Below are 21,222 nucleotides of genomic sequence, written 5' to 3'. Positions count from 1 at the left end.
GCAGGTGAGGAGCCAGGGGCTCGAACTAGGATCCTTATGCCAATTCTTGCACTTCTCGCCATGTGCACTTAACCCGCTGTGCTACCACCCGACTCCCAAGAACACTGAAGTTAAGTATTGGAAACCTCAAGCAATCATCCATGACAACCTGATTCTTAATCTCCAGATTCTCCTAACCTAGTCTTTCTGGAAAGAACGACAAACATATATATCATCCTTGATTAAAATGTACAGTTATTAAAATGAAGATTTAGAAGTTAATCACATGGAAGAACTTTTGGTGTCAGCAAACAGAAATAGAGAGATACCCCCAGACCATTCACTGCAGCAGAACAGTCCTCAGACCAAATGTCACAGAAACCAACAATCCATAAAAGTTAATGCAAGAAGTTTAACTGTGACTAGCACAAGAGCAAATTAAATAAAACTCATAATATTAAAGTTACTCAACATTACATCAACATTATAGTGAACAGACTAAATTTTGATTCAGAGGAATTACTGAACTCATTCTGTCCCTTTTCTAGTAGAATTGGGTTATTGCAGGATAGATAAAAGGGAATCTTTGATAAGAATCTTACCAGTACGATATTTTAGTTCGATGAGAGTTTCACCTTCTCTGCTTAGTTCTGTTACTTCACAGGTGTAGTTTCCTACAGCAGCCTCACTCTTATCAACTGTCAAAGAGGCAATGCCAACTAGTAAATCCGATGGCGTGATTTTTGCACTCTGATACTCCTTGCTAGTCACAGTCTTTTTTTGAGCTCCATCAAAGATGAGAATTTCTTTTCCTTTAAATTTCCATTTCACGTACATTTCATTAAGGTTTTGTGCTCCCACATTAGTGACTAAGCATGGGATGACAATAGTTTTGTTGCAAATGGTGTATTCTACTGATTTAGTTACATTAAATATTAGTTGAGCTGAACCTAGAAAAGAAAAAAAAAACATATTGTTATATTTCCTTGTAGAATTCTGTGTCATCATCAATTGTTCACTTAAGCAAGCAGTGCAGCTATTAGGAAAAAAAAGACTGGCATGATGAAAAAAAATTATTATTTTACTATTAATTTGTACAAATTGGTGGACAACACTGTAAATTTTCCATTAGTTCAGTAACACAAAATATATATTATCTTGTATCCTGGGAATAGATTCATCAATCACCCTACTGGAACATACACATGTAGCATCTAGCTTTGGGAGTTTTTAAGTAAACATTGCCATCTAATGATTTATGTTTAAAAATACTGCCCTTACTGTAGGAAAATTCTAAGCAGGAAATCAAACTGCATAATATATTTAGTCTCAACTAATTTATTTTGTCATCATTCATGCTTCCCCCTGTTCTGGGTCAACTTTTTTCAACTAGAATAAGAGGGAAAGAAGAAAAAAACATATTCTATCTACCACCTGAGGAAGATGGGTCCTGAAATTGCAGCAGCTTGGAACATTCTGACTCATGACTACCGAAAGTGAGCTCAGATCTAAAGGGATGCAGGGGTGACATAGGCTCCTAAACTGAATATGGGCCCCAGATTAGACCAAATCAACAGGGTTTACAGTCAACTACTCTCTTCCCTGATCCAGTTTTCTAGCCCTTTCTCCAGCCATGAAATCATCTCCCCAGACAATAATTTGGGTCCATCTGCATATCCGATGTCATGCTCAGAAAAAAAAAAAGAAAAAACCAGTAGTCATGGGCCCTTTGGAATATAACTAAAATAGGCCTACTAGCTACCTACAAAATGGAGACCTTAAATCTTCATCTGCAATATTCGGCCTTTAGGTTCATGATTAGTCAACAATTATTTTGGCTTTATATGTTAACTCTTTTTTTCAGCTACCAGGTTCCAGATGCTACCATAATGACAACTGGACTTCCCTGGACAGACAACACCACCAATGCATCCTGGAGCCCTGCTTCCCCAGAGCCCTGCCCCACTAGAGAAAGAGAGAGACAGGCTGGGAGTATGGATCGACCTATCAACGGCCATGTTCATCAGGGAAGCAATTACATAAGCCAGACCTTCCACCTTCTGCACCCCATAATGACCCTGAGTCCATACTCACAAAGGGATAAAAAATAGGAAAGCTATCACGGGAGGGGATGGGCTACGGAGATCTGGTGGTGGGAACTGTGTGGAGCTGTACCCCTCTTTTTTATTTTTATTTATAAAAAGGAAACACTGGGGAGTCGGGCAGTAGTGCAGTGGGTTAAGCGCATGTGGCGCAAAGCGCAAGGACCGGAGTAAGGATCCTGGTTCAAGCCCCCGGCTCCCCACCTGCAGGGGAGTCGCTTCACAAGTGGTGAAGCAGGTCTGAAGGTGTCTTTCCCTCCTCTCTCCGTTTCTCTCTGTCCTATCCAACAACGACGGCATCAACAACAATAATAACTATAACAATAAAAACAACAAGGGCATCAAAAGGAAATAAATAATTTTTTTAAAAAAACGGAAACACTGACAAAAATCATAGGGTAAGAAGTTGCACCCCTTTTATCCTATGGTTTTTGTCAGTGTTTCCTTTTTATAAACAAAAATTTAAAAAAAAAAAACAGACATAGCAACATTTTAAGGTAATGACCTGGACTTTCACTGACTGACAGTAAAATTGTGACACTGCTTGGAATTTGCCACCTCAACCAACCTTGTAGACATCCAGAGCTCAACTCTTGCCAGCTTTCTATATTACTGGCTATACAAATATTAAGAACTTCCAGTCAAATCCTGGACTTCTAATCACATTGTTCAAAACATTGCAGTTGTAAATTATTTCCTCTGAAAAAGAAGCATTAAGGAAGAGACTACAGTCAAGGGCAACAAAGAGAGAAGAATGTATTCTGACAGTGAAATTAGGAACGAAGAAAAATAAGGTGACTGCCTTTGAAGTAAACAAAAAGATTGAATGTCCTCTCATTGAAGTGTTAAGATATCTTCTGGTAAAACCTTAGAGAACATCAGATTTATAGGCACCTCTGAATTCTCATGTATTTGGCTGGGATATTTTCTAATTACTCAAGCTAGAGGAAACTGATGGTAACACAATGTATTATAGCCAGAGACGACCCGAACTGCCCCTGCGGCTACAGACAGACTATGACCCACATAGTCAACGACTGCCACCTCTCCAGATTCAAAGGAGGTCTCGAAACTTTACATCAGGCTCAACCTGACGCTGTTGACTGGCTACGGAAGAAGGGCAAACGCTAGAAGAAGAATAGTCCACAGAAATATACATAGTGGTCGAGGAGATACACCAGTGGATAAAGCACATATCTTATCCAATGTGAGATGTTGTGCCTGGTAGCACCTTGGACAGCACCAAGATAATTCTGGATCTTTTTCTCCCCAAACACTTCTTGCTTATTCAAGCACATAAAATAGATATTTATTTTTATATTTATTTATTTATTCCTTTTTGTTGTCCTTGTTTTTATTGTTGTAATTATTATTGATGTCATTGTTGTTGGATAGGACAGAGAGAAATGGAGAGAGGAGGGGAAGACAGACAGGGAGAGAGAAAGACACCTGCAGACCTGCTTCACTTCCTGTGAAGCAACTCCCCTGAAGGTGGGGAGCTGGGGACTCGAACCAGGATCCTTACTCGGGTCCTTGCGCTTTGTGCCAGGTGTGCTTAACCAGCTGTGCTCCCGCCCGACTCCCTGAATAGATATTTAGCCATGGAGGCAATTCAGAAGTATTTCCATGTATGAGGCATTGGGTTCATTTCCAGGCATTACAAAATGCAAAAGAGAAGGAACAGGAGAAGGGAAATGGGAAAATCAGGATAGATTTTGTCCATTTACTGGTTTGTTAATTAATGTGTGAAAGAAGATATTTGGTATATGTTCATTTAATATGAGTTTGAGTCAGAATTTTAGAGTCTGAAATTATTCATTTAAAAAGAAGTAGAAGTGGAACCATCCAACAGAACTTTTTGGAAGGCTCTAATAAGTGCAAAACATAGAGCAAATACTCCATAATTTCAGTTACATGTCTAGAAAAAAAATTTTTCTAAATAATAAAGAAGGCATTAACTGCACTGTATTATTTGTTGTAGAAAATTATAGCTGAAGCAATATAAAAATAAGTATTGTCAACTAAAACCAAAATAAAACTAACCTGGATAAAGCATCACTTTAATAACCTGTGCACAAATTAGGAGTAAGGGTAATTCAAATAATGTAATTTTATCTGATGTTAACTTCAACTTTATTTCATGTTAATATTTATTATTATTAAAACCTATGTAACAAAATTTTCTGACTTTGTCTTTCTCTCATTTGCCTACTACCTTCTTACAAAACAACAAAGTGAAGGAAAAGCTTAAAATATAGAGAGCAGAATGCCAATAGATGTCAGTGCTCACCCAGCAGAGAGCACATGTGTGAGGGACCTGCAGGAGAGCTCTATCAATAGTGGAGCAGTGCCGCAGGCCTCTGTTTCTCTTCTCTCCCCAGTCTCTTGTCTCTCGTCCTCCATTAACAGTAATGGCATTTACATACTTTCCTCATATTTGGGAGCTACCCTCTGCCCTGATCCAGCTTTCTAGTCCTGTTCTCAACTCTGACACCATCTTCCCAAATAATGCATTTAGTCCACCTGCATGTTAGCTATCAGGCTAGGGCATAAATTACTAAAGCCATGGGCCACATGGAACATACCTAAAATAGACTCTTTCCACACAAAGACCCCTAGTTTCTTTTGCTCTATTCCTATCTTTGGGTTTCTATTTATTGAACAATTTGCTTTATATCTTACTGGTTTTCGGCCACCAAGGTGCAGGCGCAACCATGACAACATCCTGACCTCCTCTGGCAGATGACCTCACCAATGTGTCATGGAACATCACCTCTCCAGAGTCCTACCCCAATAGGAAAATACAGAAACAGGCTGGGGGTATGAATACAAACAGATTTGCCAATGTCTGTGTCCAGCAGAGAAGCAATTATAGGAGCCATACCTTCTACCTTCTGCTCCTCAGAAAGAATTCTGGTCAGCGGGGGTGGGGGGGCAGGCAGTAGCACAGTGGGTTAAGCGCACATGTTGTGAAGCACAAGGGTCAGCAGCATAGGGATCCTGGTTGGGGGGGGGGAGGGAGAGGGGCATCTGTGGGGGGGGGGTCGCTTCACAAGCATTGAAGCAGGTCTGCAGGTATCTATCTTTCTCTCCCCTCTCTCTCTTCCCTACCTCTCTTGATTTCTATCTGTCCAATCCAACAACAGTAACAACAACAAGGGCAACAAAAATGGGGAAAAATGGCCTCCAAGAGCAGTGGATTTGTATTGCAGGCACCTAGGCCCAGAGATAACCCTGGGAGGGAAAAAATTGTTCCAGACTCCCATAGCAATAAAGAATAGGGAAGCTTCCAATGGAGGGAATGAGACATGGAACTCTGGTGGTGGTAATTGTGTGGAATTGTTCCCCGTTATCTTACAATCTTGTTAAACATCACTAAATCACTAATAAAAAATTAAAATAAAAAAAGATTGGTGGCAACAATGAAGACATGCAAACACCAGGTTCCAACATTAACCTGGTGGCAAAAATAAATAAAATAAAGAGGACAAATTAAAAAAAAAAACATATAACTAGCATGAGAACATTCTGATATGCCTTTAGCAGTCTAAATTAGTTAAGGATATATGAATATAATCTTAGTGATACAAGAATTACAGATCAAAGTAACAGGAAAATTATTTTACTTTACTTGTTTTGTTTTATTTATTGGATAGAAACAAAGAAAAGTCAAGAAGGAAGGGGAATATAGAAAGGGACGATGAGAGATACCTGCAGCACTGCTACAGCACTCCACGAAGCTCTCCCTCTGCAGGTAAGGACAGGGAGGTTGAACCCAAATTCTTATACATAGTAACATTTGTACACTATAGGGTGAGGCAATGCCTGGTCCCTGTATGAATAATTTTAGGAGCTGACAATTCCTACCACTTCATTCAAAGTTTATCTATTGACTCTATTTTTTAACTCACAGTAAATATTAGTGGTTTTTGTTTGTTTTTTTTATTTCTTAATTTGTTTCTTTTTGGTCATTGCCAGGGCTTTCGCACTCCTGGCAAACATACTGAGATTTTTTTTTTTCTTTCAGACAGACACAGAAAGAGACAGGGGGCTGGGCACTGGCACATCCAGTTAAGTGTGTATCATACTAAGTGCAAGGACTGCACAAAGATCCAAATTCAAGTCCCCAGCTCCCTGCCTGCAGGGGGGCACTTCACAAGCAGTGAAACAGGTCTGCAGGTGTTTATCTTTCTCTCTTTCCCTCTCTATCTACCCTTCCCTCTCAATTTCTCTCTGTCCTAACCAATAAAATGGGGGGGGGGGCATCTGCCAGGAGTGGTGGATTTGTAGTGCAGGCACCTAGCAGCAGCAATAACCCTGGATGCAAAAGAAAAAAGAAAAAGAGAAGAAAAACAACATACAAGTTCTGCTTTGTGTTTTTTTCTTCTGTTCTTATTTTTCAAATTTTGTCTATGAGTGAGATCATCCCATATTCCTTCTTCACTGTCTGAGCTCACTTAACATGATTCTTTCAAGCTCCATCCAAGATGGGGTGAAGAAGGTGAATTCACCATTTTTTATAGCTGAGTAGTATTCCATTGTGTATACAGACCACAACTTACTCAGCCACTCATCTGTTATTGGACACCTGAGTTGCTTCTAGGTTTTGGCTATTACAAATTGTGTGGCTGGGGCCTGACTGAGTGTACATACTACAATGTACAAAGACCCAAGTTCAAGCCCTCAGTCCCCACCTGCAGGGGGATTGTTTTGCAAGTGGTGAAGCAGTGTTGCAGGTGTCTCTCTGTCTCTCCCTATCAGCCCCTTCCCTCTCAATTTCTAGCTGTCCTTATCCCATAAATAAAATAAAGATAATAAAAAAATTCTTCCAAATTGTGCTGCCATGAATATAGGTATACACAAATCTGTTAGGATGGTTTTGTTTGGTTCTTTGGGATATATCCCCAGAATAAGAACTGCAGGGTCATAGGGTAGGTCCACTTCTAGTCTTCTAGGAGTTCTCCAGACTACTTGAAGAAATCTTTTTAATATTTAATAAAATAACATTATTCTTTGACCACAGTACCTTTCATATACATAACAAATGCTATAACAAATACAGTTTCTTATAGCACAGGTAATATATAACAATATATAGCATATATATACAGGTAATAGTTTCTGAAAGCATGTTTAATCTTGTTCTCCTTCCTACCACTATTCAACTGAATTCATCCCCTCTTTATCGTTCCCAAGGCACCCTGTTCAAGTGCTAAGTACCTACTATCAAATCTTATAGTTACTGTTTTAATTAACTGATCTTTCCACTAAGCCCAAAAAGTAGAAAAGCAATGATGAAGTCATAATTTGGTATCCTATGGCTCTAGTCCAAGATAGGACTCAATATATATTTTTTCTTTGATATTTTATATCATCATCATCACCAGGGTTATCTCTGGGGCTTTGTACCGCACTATAAATCTACTGCTCCCGATGGCTTTTTTTTTTTTTTTTTTTTTTTTTTTTTAACCAGAGCACTACTCAGCTCTGGATTATGGTAGTGCAGAGGATTGAACCTGGAACTTTGGAGCCTCAGGCATGACAGTCTCTTTGCATAACCATTATGCTATCTACCTCCACCCTCCAGGTGGCCATTTTTACCTTCTTGTTTCCCTCTATTCTATATGATAAAGAAATTGAGAGGGATACATATATGGGGGGGGGGAGGCAGACACCTGCAGATCTGATTCACTGTACATGAAACTCTCCTCCCCTGCACGAGTGGAACAGGGGTACAAACATGGGAACCTGGCTCCCTGTGCATAGTAATGTGTGTGCTCAACCAAGAACACAACCGCCTGGCCTGGGACTCGATATATTCTTATGAATGTAAAAGAGTTTAAAGGATGAATTCTGAGGAAACATATCAGAGAGGATCCACGTTCTTTTTCATGGTTCCACTGTTTCTCACTTATAAAAACCTGAGTAAAGAATCATGAAGCTTCATATTAATATTTCAATAAAAATTTCAATCAGCTATTCTCTAAAAATTACACTGTGTATGTAAGAGTGATCTCCTTAGACAGTTATGTTTAAACTGGGCCTTAAAGATGAATTTAAATGTTATAGGAAAGGAAGAGCTTTAGAGACAGAATAATTAACATGTTAGAAGTGAAGAAAATGAGTAACAGAAAATAAAAGATTATTCTGGCGAACTCAAGGAAAAGAGGGTTTAAAATATTATAGGAGCCAAAAGATGACTCATGCATGAGGACATGGGTTCAAGCCCCCAGCCACCACATGGGAGCACCTGCACAGGCAAGTTTTCACAAGCAGTGAAGCAGTACTGTGGGGTCTCTCTCTCTCTCTCTCTCTCCTTTTCTGTGTTTCTTTCCGTCTCTGTCTCTCAACCTCTATCTTTAAAAAAAGACACACAGAGAAAGGGAGACAGACAATGAGTGAATGACTGCGGTAATGGTGGCATTATGCAAAATTAAAAGATTCAGCAATAACTCTAATGGCTAAAAAATTTTTTAAAGACTGCCTTGAATATCATCTGCAGGAAAATGACAACTGGAGAGGAGATCGACAAGTGGCAGTAACCTTAAAGACAAAGAAATAAAACTAATGTTAGTCAGATATATGCAATGAGGAAGAAAAGGGGAGAAATGAGCTGCTAAGTCAAGTCTATGTGCACGCATAACTAGTTTGGTTGCGAATTACTATAGAGAAAAGTAACTGAGGAGATGTAAAGGAAATGCCCTTTCAATACTGAGTAGATGGGAGTATGGGACAATGAAATGGAGATGTCTATGAGACCCCAGGACATATGGACTGATACTTAATAAGAAAGCTAGGAGCTACAAATACCTAGAAATAAGTAAGAAAACAGATGGCAATTGAAATCATGAGCATAAATAAGACTGCCCAGAGAGTCATTGCAAAGCAAATAGAGGAAGTAACGGAAAATAAAACGTTGGGGAACACCAGTAATTATGAAGCAAATAGTTGAAAAGCAATAAACCAAGGAAGTGAGAAAGAGAAGTGACAGAAATAAGTGAAACAGTAAAGAACGCCAGGGCAGACATGAAGGGAGAGTCTTAATTTGGAATAATCGGTTATTTAGTAGGTTGAGTGAAAACAGCCTCTAAACTGAAAATTCCATCATTAGTTTCTTTTTTTTTAAAAAAAATATTTTTTATTTATGGGGTTGGGTGGAGGTGCACTTGGTTGAGTGCACATGTCACAGTGTGCAATCTGCCTGGCTTTAAGCCCCTGGTCCCTACCTGTAGGGGGAAAGCTTCACAAATGGTGGTGAAGCAATGCTGCAGGTGGCTCTTTCTCTTTCTCTCTCTTTATCTCCCCCTTCCTCTTTTTTTTTTTTCTTGCCTTCAGGGTTATAGCTGGGGCTTGGTGCCTATACTACAAAGGAGGACATTTTCCCCATTTGTGTTGCAGTTAATGTTATTCTTGCCATTGCTATTATTGTTGGACAGGACAGAGGGAAATCGAGAGAGGAGGGGAAGACAGAGAGGGGGAGAGAAAGACAGGCATCTGCAGATTCTCCTCACTGCCTGTGAGGCAACCCCTATGCAAGTGAGGAGCTGGGGGCTCAAATCTGGATCCTTAAACCGGTCCTTGTGCTTCACACTATATGTACTTAACCTGCTGCACTACAGCTGTACCCTCTCCCACTCCCCCTCAATTTCTGCCTATCTCTACCCAATAAATATATAAAGATTTAAAAATATGTTTACTTACTTATTTAGGATAGAGACAGAGAAGTTGAGAGGGAAGGGGAGATAGGTTGGGAGGAAGGGAGAAAGAGACCTGCAGCACTACTTCACCACTCATGGAGCTTGAATCAGCCTGGCAGATGGGGACTAGGGGCTAAAACCCAGGTCCTTGAACACTGTAACATGTGTGATCAACCAGGCTCACACGCCTGCTCCCCCACCCATCATTAGTTATACATTATGTATTAATTTATTGGGTAGAGATAGAAATTGAGAGGGGAGAGGGGAGATAGAAATAGAGAGAAAAAGACAAGACACTTGCAACACTGCTTTGCATTTCAGGAAGCTTCCCCCTTGCAGGCAAAGACTGGAGGCTTGAACCTGGGTCCTTGCACATGGTAACATGTCTGCTCTACCAAGTGTGCCACTGCCCAGCCTCTCATTAATTTCTTCATTTGTAAGATGTCAACAGACAGGTGAGATCAGAAGGAGAAAGAAGATGCAATGATTCACTTTCAATAAATTTGTACGTGTAAGAAAGCAGAAGGAAGAGACAATAATAGCATAGAGTGTGGAAGTAGAGACAAGAGAGAATGTTTGGTTTTTCTTGTTTTTAATATGAAAAAAAGTTGAAGAAATCAAGAGGGAGAGGGAGAGAAGGAGAGAGGGAGGGAGGGGAGGGGAGGGGAGGGGAGGGGAGAGAGAGAGAGAGAGAGAGGAGACCAGTGACACAAGGCTGAAGAATTAAGATTGTTGGGCAAGTCTCCAAAGTGATAGAAGTGAAAGGCAGGTAGCCCTTTCCTGAGAAAGGTGGATAGGTATTTCTCTGGAACTGGGTGAAGGAAAAGAATGAGATGGAGATTGCTTAAGATATTACAGATAAGTTTAGTAATGGTGGGAGGAAAGTTGACAAAGAGTCCACACCACACATCACTATTTTTTGCAGTGGAGTAGGAAGTTAATTATCTACTCAGAAATGATGTTCAGGAATGGGGTAGAAAACCTGAACAGTCACTAAGGTAAACAAAGAAAAGCTTGCAAGTTAAGATACCTGCCAGAGATGAATCCTACCAAATTTTATCATCAGATTTAGCCCCTAGAACTGGAGGCTCACAATGAATTGGATGAAAATTGGGAACAAAAAGGAAGATCTGGTAAACTAAGTATGTCCCAGGGTAAATAAAGTGGGGTATTCATAAGCTTCTTAATTCTGACTCAGTTATCCTTCTCACTGTGTTTAAAAATGACCTTATAAAAATGGAAGTGGTTGAACTAAAATTACAAGGTAAAATCAGTAACTCCCCCAGAATTATGGCCTTATCAGGCACTCAAATTAAGCACCAATGGGGGAATCAAGACAAAAAGGGCCACTGAAATAGCTCACGTGGACAGGGTGCTGCTTTGTTGTGCACATGACCCAGGTTCCAGCCTGGCCCCCACTGCACTGAAGGAAACTCCTATGCTGTGGTCTCTTTCCCTCTTTCTCTCTGCCTCTCAGTTTCTATGTAAGGTAACAATAACAGCCACCCCTAATCTCTAAAAATTATTACTTTTGGAGCTATTAAGAGGCACACAATCTTAAATTCATCTACACACCCAAGAAGGCACTGCAAAGTATTAGGAGCATAGTGCATGAATTTATACATGCTTGTAATAGAAAAATAATTTTGACAGACCCTGTACTTGCAAAATCCCTTGCCTTGTCAGTTAAATGTGATGAGTATTCAAATATGCACATTTACTCTCCTAAGCACCACTCTGGCACGTGGCTTGTGGGGGAGACTGAGCTCTAGACCTCATATATTCAAGGTGAGTGCCCTACTCACCGTGCCATCTCCCAGGCCCATCTAGCCTAAATCTCAAACTCTGAAGGCACTCAGATTCTGAATCTTGTACTGCTGCTCCATGAATATGGAATGAAATATTCAAAAGAGGTTATGTCTTGTAACTCTTATTTTGACTGCAGGTAAGCAGAAAGAGAAAAGAAAAAAAGTTCTTTTGTCTTAGTCTAGGCACATCATAATTATATTTCCTAGTTGCTCAACATTTTTTACTTTAGGGCTGCAATAAGTTTAGCAAAACTGATCCTCACCATTATTCTCCTCTCACAAAAGAAACATCTGTACTTACACAAAAAGTGAAAGTAGCTCTGTGACAACCCAAGACTGTATTATATTAGGCTGAGGCACAAAAATACAGAAGAAATTTTTATCCTGTATAAAGAGCTGACTGCAGGAGTCTAAAACATAAGGTAGTTAACAAGCATTGTACATAAACAACACTAATGTATTATAAATAATGCTTATACAAGCTACAGTTGAATTAATGTTATGGATATTTAACATTTAACAATGAGTGAGTCTTGCATATAGAGTATCTGTTAGTTTGGGGAGAAAAATACCTATTTTTCATCTTTAGAACCTGGCCTTTCAAAGCTCCATTACCAAACTGAGTGGCAAAGATAAAACATCTGCCTGGTACATATGACAGCATGAGCAAGTGTCCTAATGGTAGGCATTTAGTGTAATGCTTTAGCATGCTGCCTCTAGACTGCTGAGGAGGCCCCATAAATAAGTACTTTTAAATAGGCACTTACTTCCTTAAAATGGCAACTTGTATTTACAAGTAATATATTCTTTAAGAGAAAGGAAAACATTTTTACTTAAGCATGACAAATTACTCTAAACTCAGACAATGAAAAATGTTCTTAATTTAATCATTGGTGCCCTTGATTTTTAAACTCATTTTTGAACTAAGAAAAGCCATTCAGCCACAGAAAAAGCAGTTCACATCACTGTCATTTTGGAGGGCGAGGTATTGTTTGCCAGTTAGTGAGAACCACTAAAACTGTTGATGTGCTTTTAAACAAAGTATAATTGGACATATGGGATGTGGGGGAGGAAATAAGCATAGTAATCCATCCTGCATCTCTGTAAACCAGTACAGGGGTTGCAGTTTGCCTGTATTCAGATGGAAAGAACATTTCAGATAACAACTCCTAGTACAAAGGTAAACTAAAACTATAGTGACTACCAGAAAATTACTTTCATTACCAGTCATTTGTAATTAAAAGTAAAATAAAACTTCAGTATATATAAGCATATACATTCAAGATTTTCTTGCATGTTCGAGAGTCTAAATTCAGTCTCCTAAATATCCTGGTTTGTAACTACTTGTGCTCGGAGATTGTTAACACTATTCATATATGTTCTTCCTTTTAAAAATACATACTAAACCACCAAAAAATTCACTATATATTAGGGCAAACACTGTGTTACAGTCAGAAGTTAACAGAATCCAAAACACATAATGCTTCTATTTTGCTTTTTTAAAGGCTATTATCAACTAAATAAAAGAAAGTACCATAAATTCAGAATCCTGTGACTCGATAAGGATGGAAGCACATCAATACTGTATGAAAATGAGTACTAATCAGATGTGATGTAAGTATTTCTCAAGAAGGCCTAGCAGAATTCCTTTTCCCCAAGCTATTGTAACAATTCTTTCTAGTTCTCTTGTAATAGACCCTTATTTTTAAAACAGTACCTGATTTCCTTGTCATTATTCAACCGATTCTGATGTTAATGGCTTAAAATACTGATATTTTATTATAAATTCATAATTTGATACCATATGAAGTATTTTTCATAGAACAGGTATGGGGGGAGTACTATTTCACTTATAGCTACAGAAATAAAATGGGCACAAGTGACGATGACAGTAAATATTACCTTATCTAACAGAATCCTAAACATACTAGAATAACTATCAATAGCTCCAACATCTCGGAATGTTTCAGAGGAGACAAAGTGACAAGCAAGGACTTTAAAGCATCTTAGAAACTGCTTGAAGTCACAAACCATTATAAACAGCACCGTAAAGCTAATAACCAGTTGAAAATCTAATTCTTACCACCGTAGGATTAATTATAGCACATAATTGTTGCTGTTACTCAAACTCAATTCTGAATCTTACAGCAAGTTCTATACAGAAGGCTCTACTGATGCAAAATGTGAAGGGCGCGCTGTTGAGATTCTTTTTAAAAGGGGGGGGGGGTTTCCTAATCTTTCAGTTGTTACAGACAAAGCACAGGTCCTTTCAAAAAGGGGAAAGATTCCCAACGCTGGCGGGCAAGGGGGAGGAGTTCTAAAAACCCCTCTGGCAGTGGAAAGACATCAAATCCCACTGTGCTGAAAAAAAAAAATGTTTTGACAAGAGGTTATTGTCTTCCTTTTCCACTTAAAATGTGGTTTTTAAACAGCTTTCCCATATTGTGGGGGGTGGGGGCACTTAAAAAGCTATTTAAAATAAATATTTAAGTGGTTGATGGGATATAGGGGTTTCGGAAAAAAAAAAAAAAAGAGTTTCCAGGAAGCTTCTTTCCAGGGTGAAAAAGGCCGGCGGAGCGCAGGGGTTCTGCTGATGAAATAAATGCTGGGTCGGAAACGAAACTTGACTGCGTCCTCAACTCCCGTGTTGATGAGGGAGGGCAGACCCAGGAGCCACCCGGCCTGGCAGACTTCGCCAAAATGCGCACTTCCATCGCCAGAGGCCCCGGCCCTCCCACTCTCCCTCCTGCATCCCCCTGCCAAGCAAAGAAAAACAGAAAACAAACAGACAAAAAAACCCGCATTTAAGCACCAAGTAAGAACAGGGTGCAAAGGAGAGGGAACCCTAAACGCCTTCACCGCCTAACCTCCGGACGCGCCTTTTTTCTTTTCTTTTTTTTTTTTTTTTACAGTTAATTTTTGCGCGAGGTACACGATTTGGAATCTCCCTTTGGCTTGTGAGCCCGGAGCCAGAGAGCGGGAGGGGAAGGAGTTGTGCCCCGCTCTCACCCAAAGGGGAGAGGAAGGAGAGAAAGGGGAAAAGAGCACCCACATCTTGGGGAGTGCGGGGGGGGGGGCCTCTAGGACGCCGCGGGGCAGCCCGGGGTGCAGCCCACTCGCCGGCGGGGGCGCCGCGGGGGCGTCGCGACTCCAGCCGCAGAGCCCGACGCGGGGACACTCACCGCAACACGCAGAGCCCAGCAGCAGCGCCACCACCAGGGGCCACATCTTCGTACCCGCCGCAGGGTCGCCACGGCCGCCGCAGGTGTCAGGAACAGCCTTCACAGGCGAGATCGGCCACCGCGTCAGCGACCGCCCGCCTGTCACTAGCAGAACCAGACGCCCAGGAGCTTGGCCGCGCGCACGCGCGCTCTCGTGTCCCCCACACACACACACCCGGCGAGAGCCGCGCACGCACACTCGCCCTCGCCTACGCCCCTCTGCCGCCGCCGTTGACGCGCTGCAGTCCCCGCCCTCCCGCCCGCCCGCTCGCTCAGGAACCTGCTCAGCCGCGGTCCGGGTGCCGCTGCGTGCCAGGCTTCCTGCTCACGCCCCGTAACACTGTGACAGGCAGCCTCTCGGGTCTCGGTTCGCGTCCTCAGCCGCCACTGGAGGCTGAGCGTGTGTTGCTACGCACTGCACAAGTTCCCCCAGCGCCCAAACCCTCCCAGTCTCATTCCCTTGCACTCTGCCCCACCCCCCACCCCGTTTTGTGCTCTCTGGCTGCGACTCCCAGGAGCCCCACTGGAATCGCTCACCCAGGCCTCTGGACCTCCGCCCTGCAGCCGCCCCCGACCTCCCTCTCTCTCTTTCCCGGAGGCTTAACGTCCGCGCGCGAGCGGCGCCGACCCCTCACCTCCGAGTCCTCCCCCATCGGAGCGCGCGCCGCGCGGGGGCGTCTCTCCACTTCCTACGCGCCGTCGGGGAGCCAGGGGGCGCGTGCGGGGCCGGCGGTGGGGCTCGCGGGGAGCTGCCCCTCGTTGCTTCCACCCGCCCGCACCTTTTGTTTTCGTGGAGTTTTTTTTACTTGTTGTTGTTCCTCTTTCTCCCCTGGCTTGGCTTTTTTCTCCCCCCCCCCCCCCCAGTGTTTTCGTTCTTTGAACAGGGTTGAACAAACACTGTGCAACCCTGGTGGTGAGCTCCTAGAGATGCGGCTGACATGGAAACCAACCTGGAGGACCTCACAGGCTGGAGTGCAAACAGGAGCCTGCAGCACCAAGACCTCCCATCCAGCTAAGGTTGGATAGATAGGGTTAGTGGCCTCCCCTTGTGCAGCCCTGAGGAGCTGTTTGGGGTTGGCTTTCTTGAAAAATGGGTTCCAAATGTAACTCTAAGCCAAAACATAGACAGGCCTTCGAATGTCTCACTTAGTCACACAGGCCACATCAGTCAACCAGAAGCAAATGCCTTTTTAAAACTACCTTTAGCATTTATCCTAAATGATGGATCTCTTGTCAAAAAGTCAGGCTCTGATGGCTACTCTTAATAGGATGCATTTTCTGTCTGCTCTCTTGATTGTTTTTGTTACTTGGTGCAAAAGAAAGCAGTCACCCATCACAATACCCCTGCACCCTGCCACCTCGAAATAAAATCCAGGAAAGAAATGTGCCATTCTGTGCTAACTTTCCCCTAGAATTTTTACTCATGTAAAGCTTTTCCTCATAGCATTATCAGTTTTTTAAAAGCTGATGAAATATTTTGATTGTCCCTCTTCCAAGACTTCCCACTGAACTGGGCAAACAGAAGGGGGTTAATAAATAAATGTGTTAATGTGATTCGAGGTGAACATTGCTCCAGTGAAATTTGATTGTTTTTTTAATGATTAAAGAAAGAAAAACAATTGCCTAGCAAATATCTCACTAAAACAATGGTGGATAATTATGGTGGTAACGATTTGGAAAGCAGCTTTGACACCCCCAGGCTACCAGAGGGACTGGTCGATTCCCCTGCAACTGCTGCTTATGGGGATACAAAAGAATCATCCACCAGACTTTGAGCATTTGGGACATTGTGTATTACAACGCAGCTGGTTGGCTAAATAAGGCTGTCAGCTGTCCATGAGATGAAACACACACACACACACACACATACACCCCAAAGAGTGACTAAGAAGAATTATCCCCCCCCATTTTCTGAGGTAGAAACTGGGTGATGCTCTAGTTTGTACTGGAAGTTGCTATAGCTAAGTGGTCAAGTAGACTGATAGAATATGTGGATTGAGTAAATCAGCTAAAAAGTCTCCGTGGTGACCACCACTAACTTTTTGAGTCTAGCTGTGATATATTTTATTGGTGGGTCAGGAGGAAACCTATTTCAGGGAACACAACCCAACACAATCTCCGTGGGTTTGGTTATCTTCTTCAGCTAAGCTTTCATCACCGTCAAACCACCTTACATTCTGTTCTCATTTAAGGTTTTCAAGTGTTCTTATTTTGATTTTTGAGCTCATCTAACTTCATGTGAAGAATTTCTTGGTTGGAAGGACAGAAATAATGCATATTAGAACTGAAATAATAATAGTAATAATATATCCAAAGGAAGCAAGAGATCTCTATGAACATCTGTGTTCATAGCACAGTTTGTAACCCGGATGCCCAGCAACAGATGGTGAGTGACTAAGAAAGTTATGGAATGGGAGTCCGGGGGTAGCGCAGCGGGTTAAACGCACATTGTGTGAAGCGCAAGGACCCTCATAAGGATCCTAGTTTGAGCCCCGCTTCCCGTCTGTAGGGGAGTCGCTTCACAGGTGGTGAAGCAGGTCTGCAGGTGTCTATCTTTCTCTCCCCTTGTCTTCCCCTCCTCTCTCCATTTCTCTCTGTCCTATCTAACAATGACAACATCAATAACAACAATAATAATAACTACTACAACAATTTAAAAAAAAGAGTAACAAAAAAAGAAAAAGTTATGGAATATGTGCACAATGAAATACTACTCAGCTGTTAAAAATAAGGAAGTCATTTCCTTCACCTCATCTTGGATGGAGTTTCAAGGGATCATGTTAAATGAAATAAGTCAAAATGAAAACAGTGAATACCAGATGATCTCACTCATGGGTGAACCTTAAGAAATAAGGACAGAAACAGAAAATACAAAGTAAAATTTAGACTGGTTTTGGTGTATTGCTGCAAAGCATGAGACTCTGAGGGAGGAGAGTTAGAGGGAAGTGGAGAACCAAGTGACCTTGGAGGTCCTGATACATGATGGTAGAAAAGGACCTGAATAAGGGGTAGGTATGTTTTGCAAATACGTATCACTAGGAGATGATAATTGTACTGATGTGTTAACAGCTATACTAGAATCAACCCTCCCCAATAATATCTTAAAAAGGAATAGAGATAATGCACATTGGCTATATTTCCTATATTGATCTTGATACCAATTATGGAGTAAGGATTATAATGTCCACTTTAGAGATGAGGAAACAAGATAAACAATGATAATAAGCCCTCTACCCATAGATAAATGTAATACTTCTTTTAATTATGGCCAACTCTTCTTTTTTCTCCTTCTCTGCTTTTCCTTTTTACCCTATTATAGCAAATATGTGTTAGTTACTCCTTACAAATGGATGAACTTATAAGCCCAAAACAATCATCACTGTCATTTCCTTTTATAGATGAGCTAAGTGACACTTGATCACTCAAGTTTAAGGAGGCTGTGTGGTTGGATTGACACTACAGCCAATGAAAATGTTCACGTCTCTTTCTCATGTCATGATCTAGTCTCCCTTGCATTCACTTTCAGTTTTAGTAGTAACCTACTTAAATATTCCTCTTCAGACTGGATTTACATCCTACTACATAGTCAGGATTGAAATATTAACTGATGACTTATTGATAGAGTTGTTCTTAGAGAGGAGGGCCATTTTCTTTTCAATAGAAATGTTTTGCCCCGTGTTGGTGTGCCATACAGTGTTGGTATACTTCTAGTTCTGTTTCTGGGATCCCTTCTGTTACATTGCTAGACATTATGGTCTATTTACATGGTCATTCTGTTACATTGGTTTGGTCTCACTCCCCCTGCCTCTGGGAGATTTTGGTTTAGTCCTTGCTAGTTCGCACTTCTTCCTTCTCCCCACCCCCTATCCTACATACTTCCTTGGTTCCTGACTCTTCTGCTAGAGGAGAGAGAAGCAGGACAGAATTGGGTTGTGATTAGATTAGATTAGTTTTTGAACTGTTCGCTCGTGAATAAAGAAATATTGCTTCTCCGCTCAGCCATGTGTCCCTGGTCGTCTGTCTCCCACTGCGAAGCTAGCCCGGCATACTGGCGCCCTGAACTTTGACTGACAAATGGCGTCCAACATGGGGCCTGACCTGCCCATCTTCCAGATAAGTGAAGCCTTTTGGCTACCTATCCACTATGGGCTGCTTTTCTGCTTATGAAGAGGTTTCCAAAGGCCTCTGCCCTTTCTTCATGAGACAGTTTCTCTGTCTCTGGAACACTTTGCTCTTCACACTCTGGTTTCTGCCCGCCGGAGCCTGCTCGCCTCCACGTGACTCAGGGCGTTGGGTGTGGGATCCCTCCACGCTGCTTGGCCGCCGGGAGAAGGCCGGCGGGCATGGCAGGCAGAGCTGCAGCCCATCCTGGCTCCCGCCTCGGGGCGCCTCGGCCCTCGCTCTCTGCACGGCCAGCCCACCCGCCCTCCTGCTATGAAGTCTGAGCAGATCCCAGACCATCCAGAGACCGTGGGCTCCCTGCTGGGACTGGGCCCCCTGGCCGAGATCCCCAGCTCGGCTCTGAAGGCAGAGGAGCTAAAATATGCAGACATCCATGCAGTGATCCCACCCTGCACTTCCTGGAGGTGAAGCTGGACAAGAGACCAGTGCCGGACAACGCACACCCCGAACAACTAAGACAGTACAGATCTAAATTCATGTTTAAAATGACATGTCTTCCTAACAAAAGTTTTTCTTCTTGTGTATTGAAGACCATGTTTATGTGTGTGTTTGAAGTTTGGTAAACATTAACTTTAACAGAAGGGATCCCAGAAGCAGAACTAGAAGCATACCAACAATACAGTGCCATGCATTGTCTTCTGTTACTCCTGAGAGCTGGCTCGCAGTTGTACATGCCTGTACTTTGTGTAGGGCCAGATGCACTTTTTTATAGAAGTGGGTGCATGGTAAAAGATGCCACAGTAAACCAAGCCTCAAGAGAGCTCCAGTATAAGTTGAATGCTCTTTGTATTTCAGTTAAGCATGGTGCACATCAGGTACCATATTAAATTATCTGTTAATGTAACTATCTTCCTGTTTAATAGTTACTCCTGCCTAGAGTATACACCTACTGAGAGGATATGAACCATAGATGTCATGTTCACAACTCGCCCATTACCTTGTATATACTAGGTAGATAACAAATGATTGTTAAAAGGATGAATGAAAGAGTGAGTGAGTGAATGGACTTCTCAAAGGCAGGAACTATATCTTTATTTCAGTGCCTTAGAAAGTATCCAGGAGGAGTCAGGCATTGGTGCAGCGGGTTAAGCACATGTGGCACAAAGTGCAAGGACCAGAGTAAGGATCCCAGTTCCAGCCCCCGGCTCCCCACCTGCAAGGGAGTCACTTCACAAGCGGTGAAGCAGGTCTGCAGGTGTCTATCTTTCTCTCCCCCCCATCTTCTCCTTCTCTCTCCATTTCTCTCTGTCCTATCCAACAATGATGACATCAATAACCACAACATTGTTAAACAACAAGGGCAACAAAAGGGAAAATAAATAAATATTAATATATATATAACAAAGTATCCAGAATAAAGGTATATTCAGAAAATTTCTGTGAACAGAACAATTAAATTATCCCTGAAGCTTAGCTGGCATATCAAAGGTTCTTAGCATCACTGACTTCCAATTTTTGGTTTACCAATCCCTTTTCTTAATGTCTTTAACAGTTTTTTTAATGCTCCTTTTTATAATTTTTAAAGATATTTTTTATTTAATATTTTATTTATTTTTTATTGGAAAGAGGTGGAAAGAAATTGAGAGGGGAAGGGAAGACAGAGAAGGAAAGAGACAGAGAGCTACAAGCAACCCTGCTTCACCACTCATGAAACTGTCCCCTTACAGGTGGGAGTCAGGGACTTGAACCCAGGTCCTTGCACATTGTAATATGTGTGCTTAACTGGGTGCACACAGCCTGGCCCCACACATTCTTGTATATTAAACATAGGCCAGTGTGATCCAAACAACCTTCTGTTCCATGGGCAATCACTTTACAGTAGTAGTCACGGACGTCATTGTGCTGGCACTATTCTACTTTGACACACCTCTGTATTTCAGTACTGCTGTGCTTTCATTTTTATATGTTCTTCCTTACATTTCCCTTTTTTTTCTTTAGCCCAGAGAATTCTAATTCATCTTTAAAGTTTAACATCAAAAAATTACCTCTTCCAAGAAAGCTTTCTCAACTCTGCTTCTCCTCTTTATACTAACCCTCCACCAAACCTCTTTGCTAATCTAGCTAAATCTTCTGTTACACTTTGCTCATGCTGCTTGTAAAGTATCTTAATTTCTTTCCACAAATCTGCCTCTTATCCCCCTAGCCTCTAGTCAAAATCTAAGGGCTTGGTGTATTTTGAATCAACCAAGAGCAATCTTGTAATATGTAGCATACAGAAATGCTTTGGCCTTGG

The 21,222-nt window shown here is 41.8% G+C and overlaps 1 protein-coding gene and 1 long non-coding RNA gene across 8 annotated transcripts in view; one reads left to right on the top strand and one right to left on the bottom strand.

Moving 5' to 3' along the window:
- The window catches only part of CD47 (CD47 molecule), an 83,971-nt gene extending 68,395 nt beyond the window's left edge, over positions 1-15,576 (bottom strand). For 5 of the 7 annotated variants that reach the window (XR_009551662.1, XR_009551664.1, XR_009551663.1 and 2 more), the window contains exons 1-2: positions 14,769-14,965; positions 582-929 (exon numbers count right to left, since the gene is read on the bottom strand). Coding sequence is in view for 4 of the 7 variants with exons in the window: in XM_016187707.2 (XP_016043193.1) it covers positions 582-929; positions 14,769-14,814 (394 nt within the window). In the remaining 3 variants the exon portion in view is untranslated. Of the gene's footprint in view, positions 1-581; positions 930-14,768; positions 14,966-15,442 lie in introns of those variants that run through there. The other 2 variants (XM_060198416.1, XM_016187708.2) reach the window with 2 other exon arrangements.
- A 36-nt stretch (positions 15,577-15,612) lies between these two features.
- On the top strand, positions 15,613-20,200 carry LOC132540467 (uncharacterized). The gene is made up of 3 exons (XR_009551665.1): positions 15,613-15,824; positions 17,000-17,105; positions 18,807-20,200. It is a non-coding gene; the product is annotated as an uncharacterized LOC132540467 (long non-coding RNA).
- Positions 20,201-21,222: the final 1,022 nt, after the last annotated feature.

The sequence above is a fragment of the Erinaceus europaeus genome, chromosome 9 (genome assembly GCF_950295315.1).
Source record: "Erinaceus europaeus chromosome 9, mEriEur2.1, whole genome shotgun sequence".
NCBI classification, from domain to species: domain Eukaryota; kingdom Metazoa; phylum Chordata; class Mammalia; order Eulipotyphla; family Erinaceidae; genus Erinaceus; species Erinaceus europaeus.
Note: the sequence above shows the minus strand (reverse complement) of the source record. Positions and strands in the feature narration are given on the sequence as shown.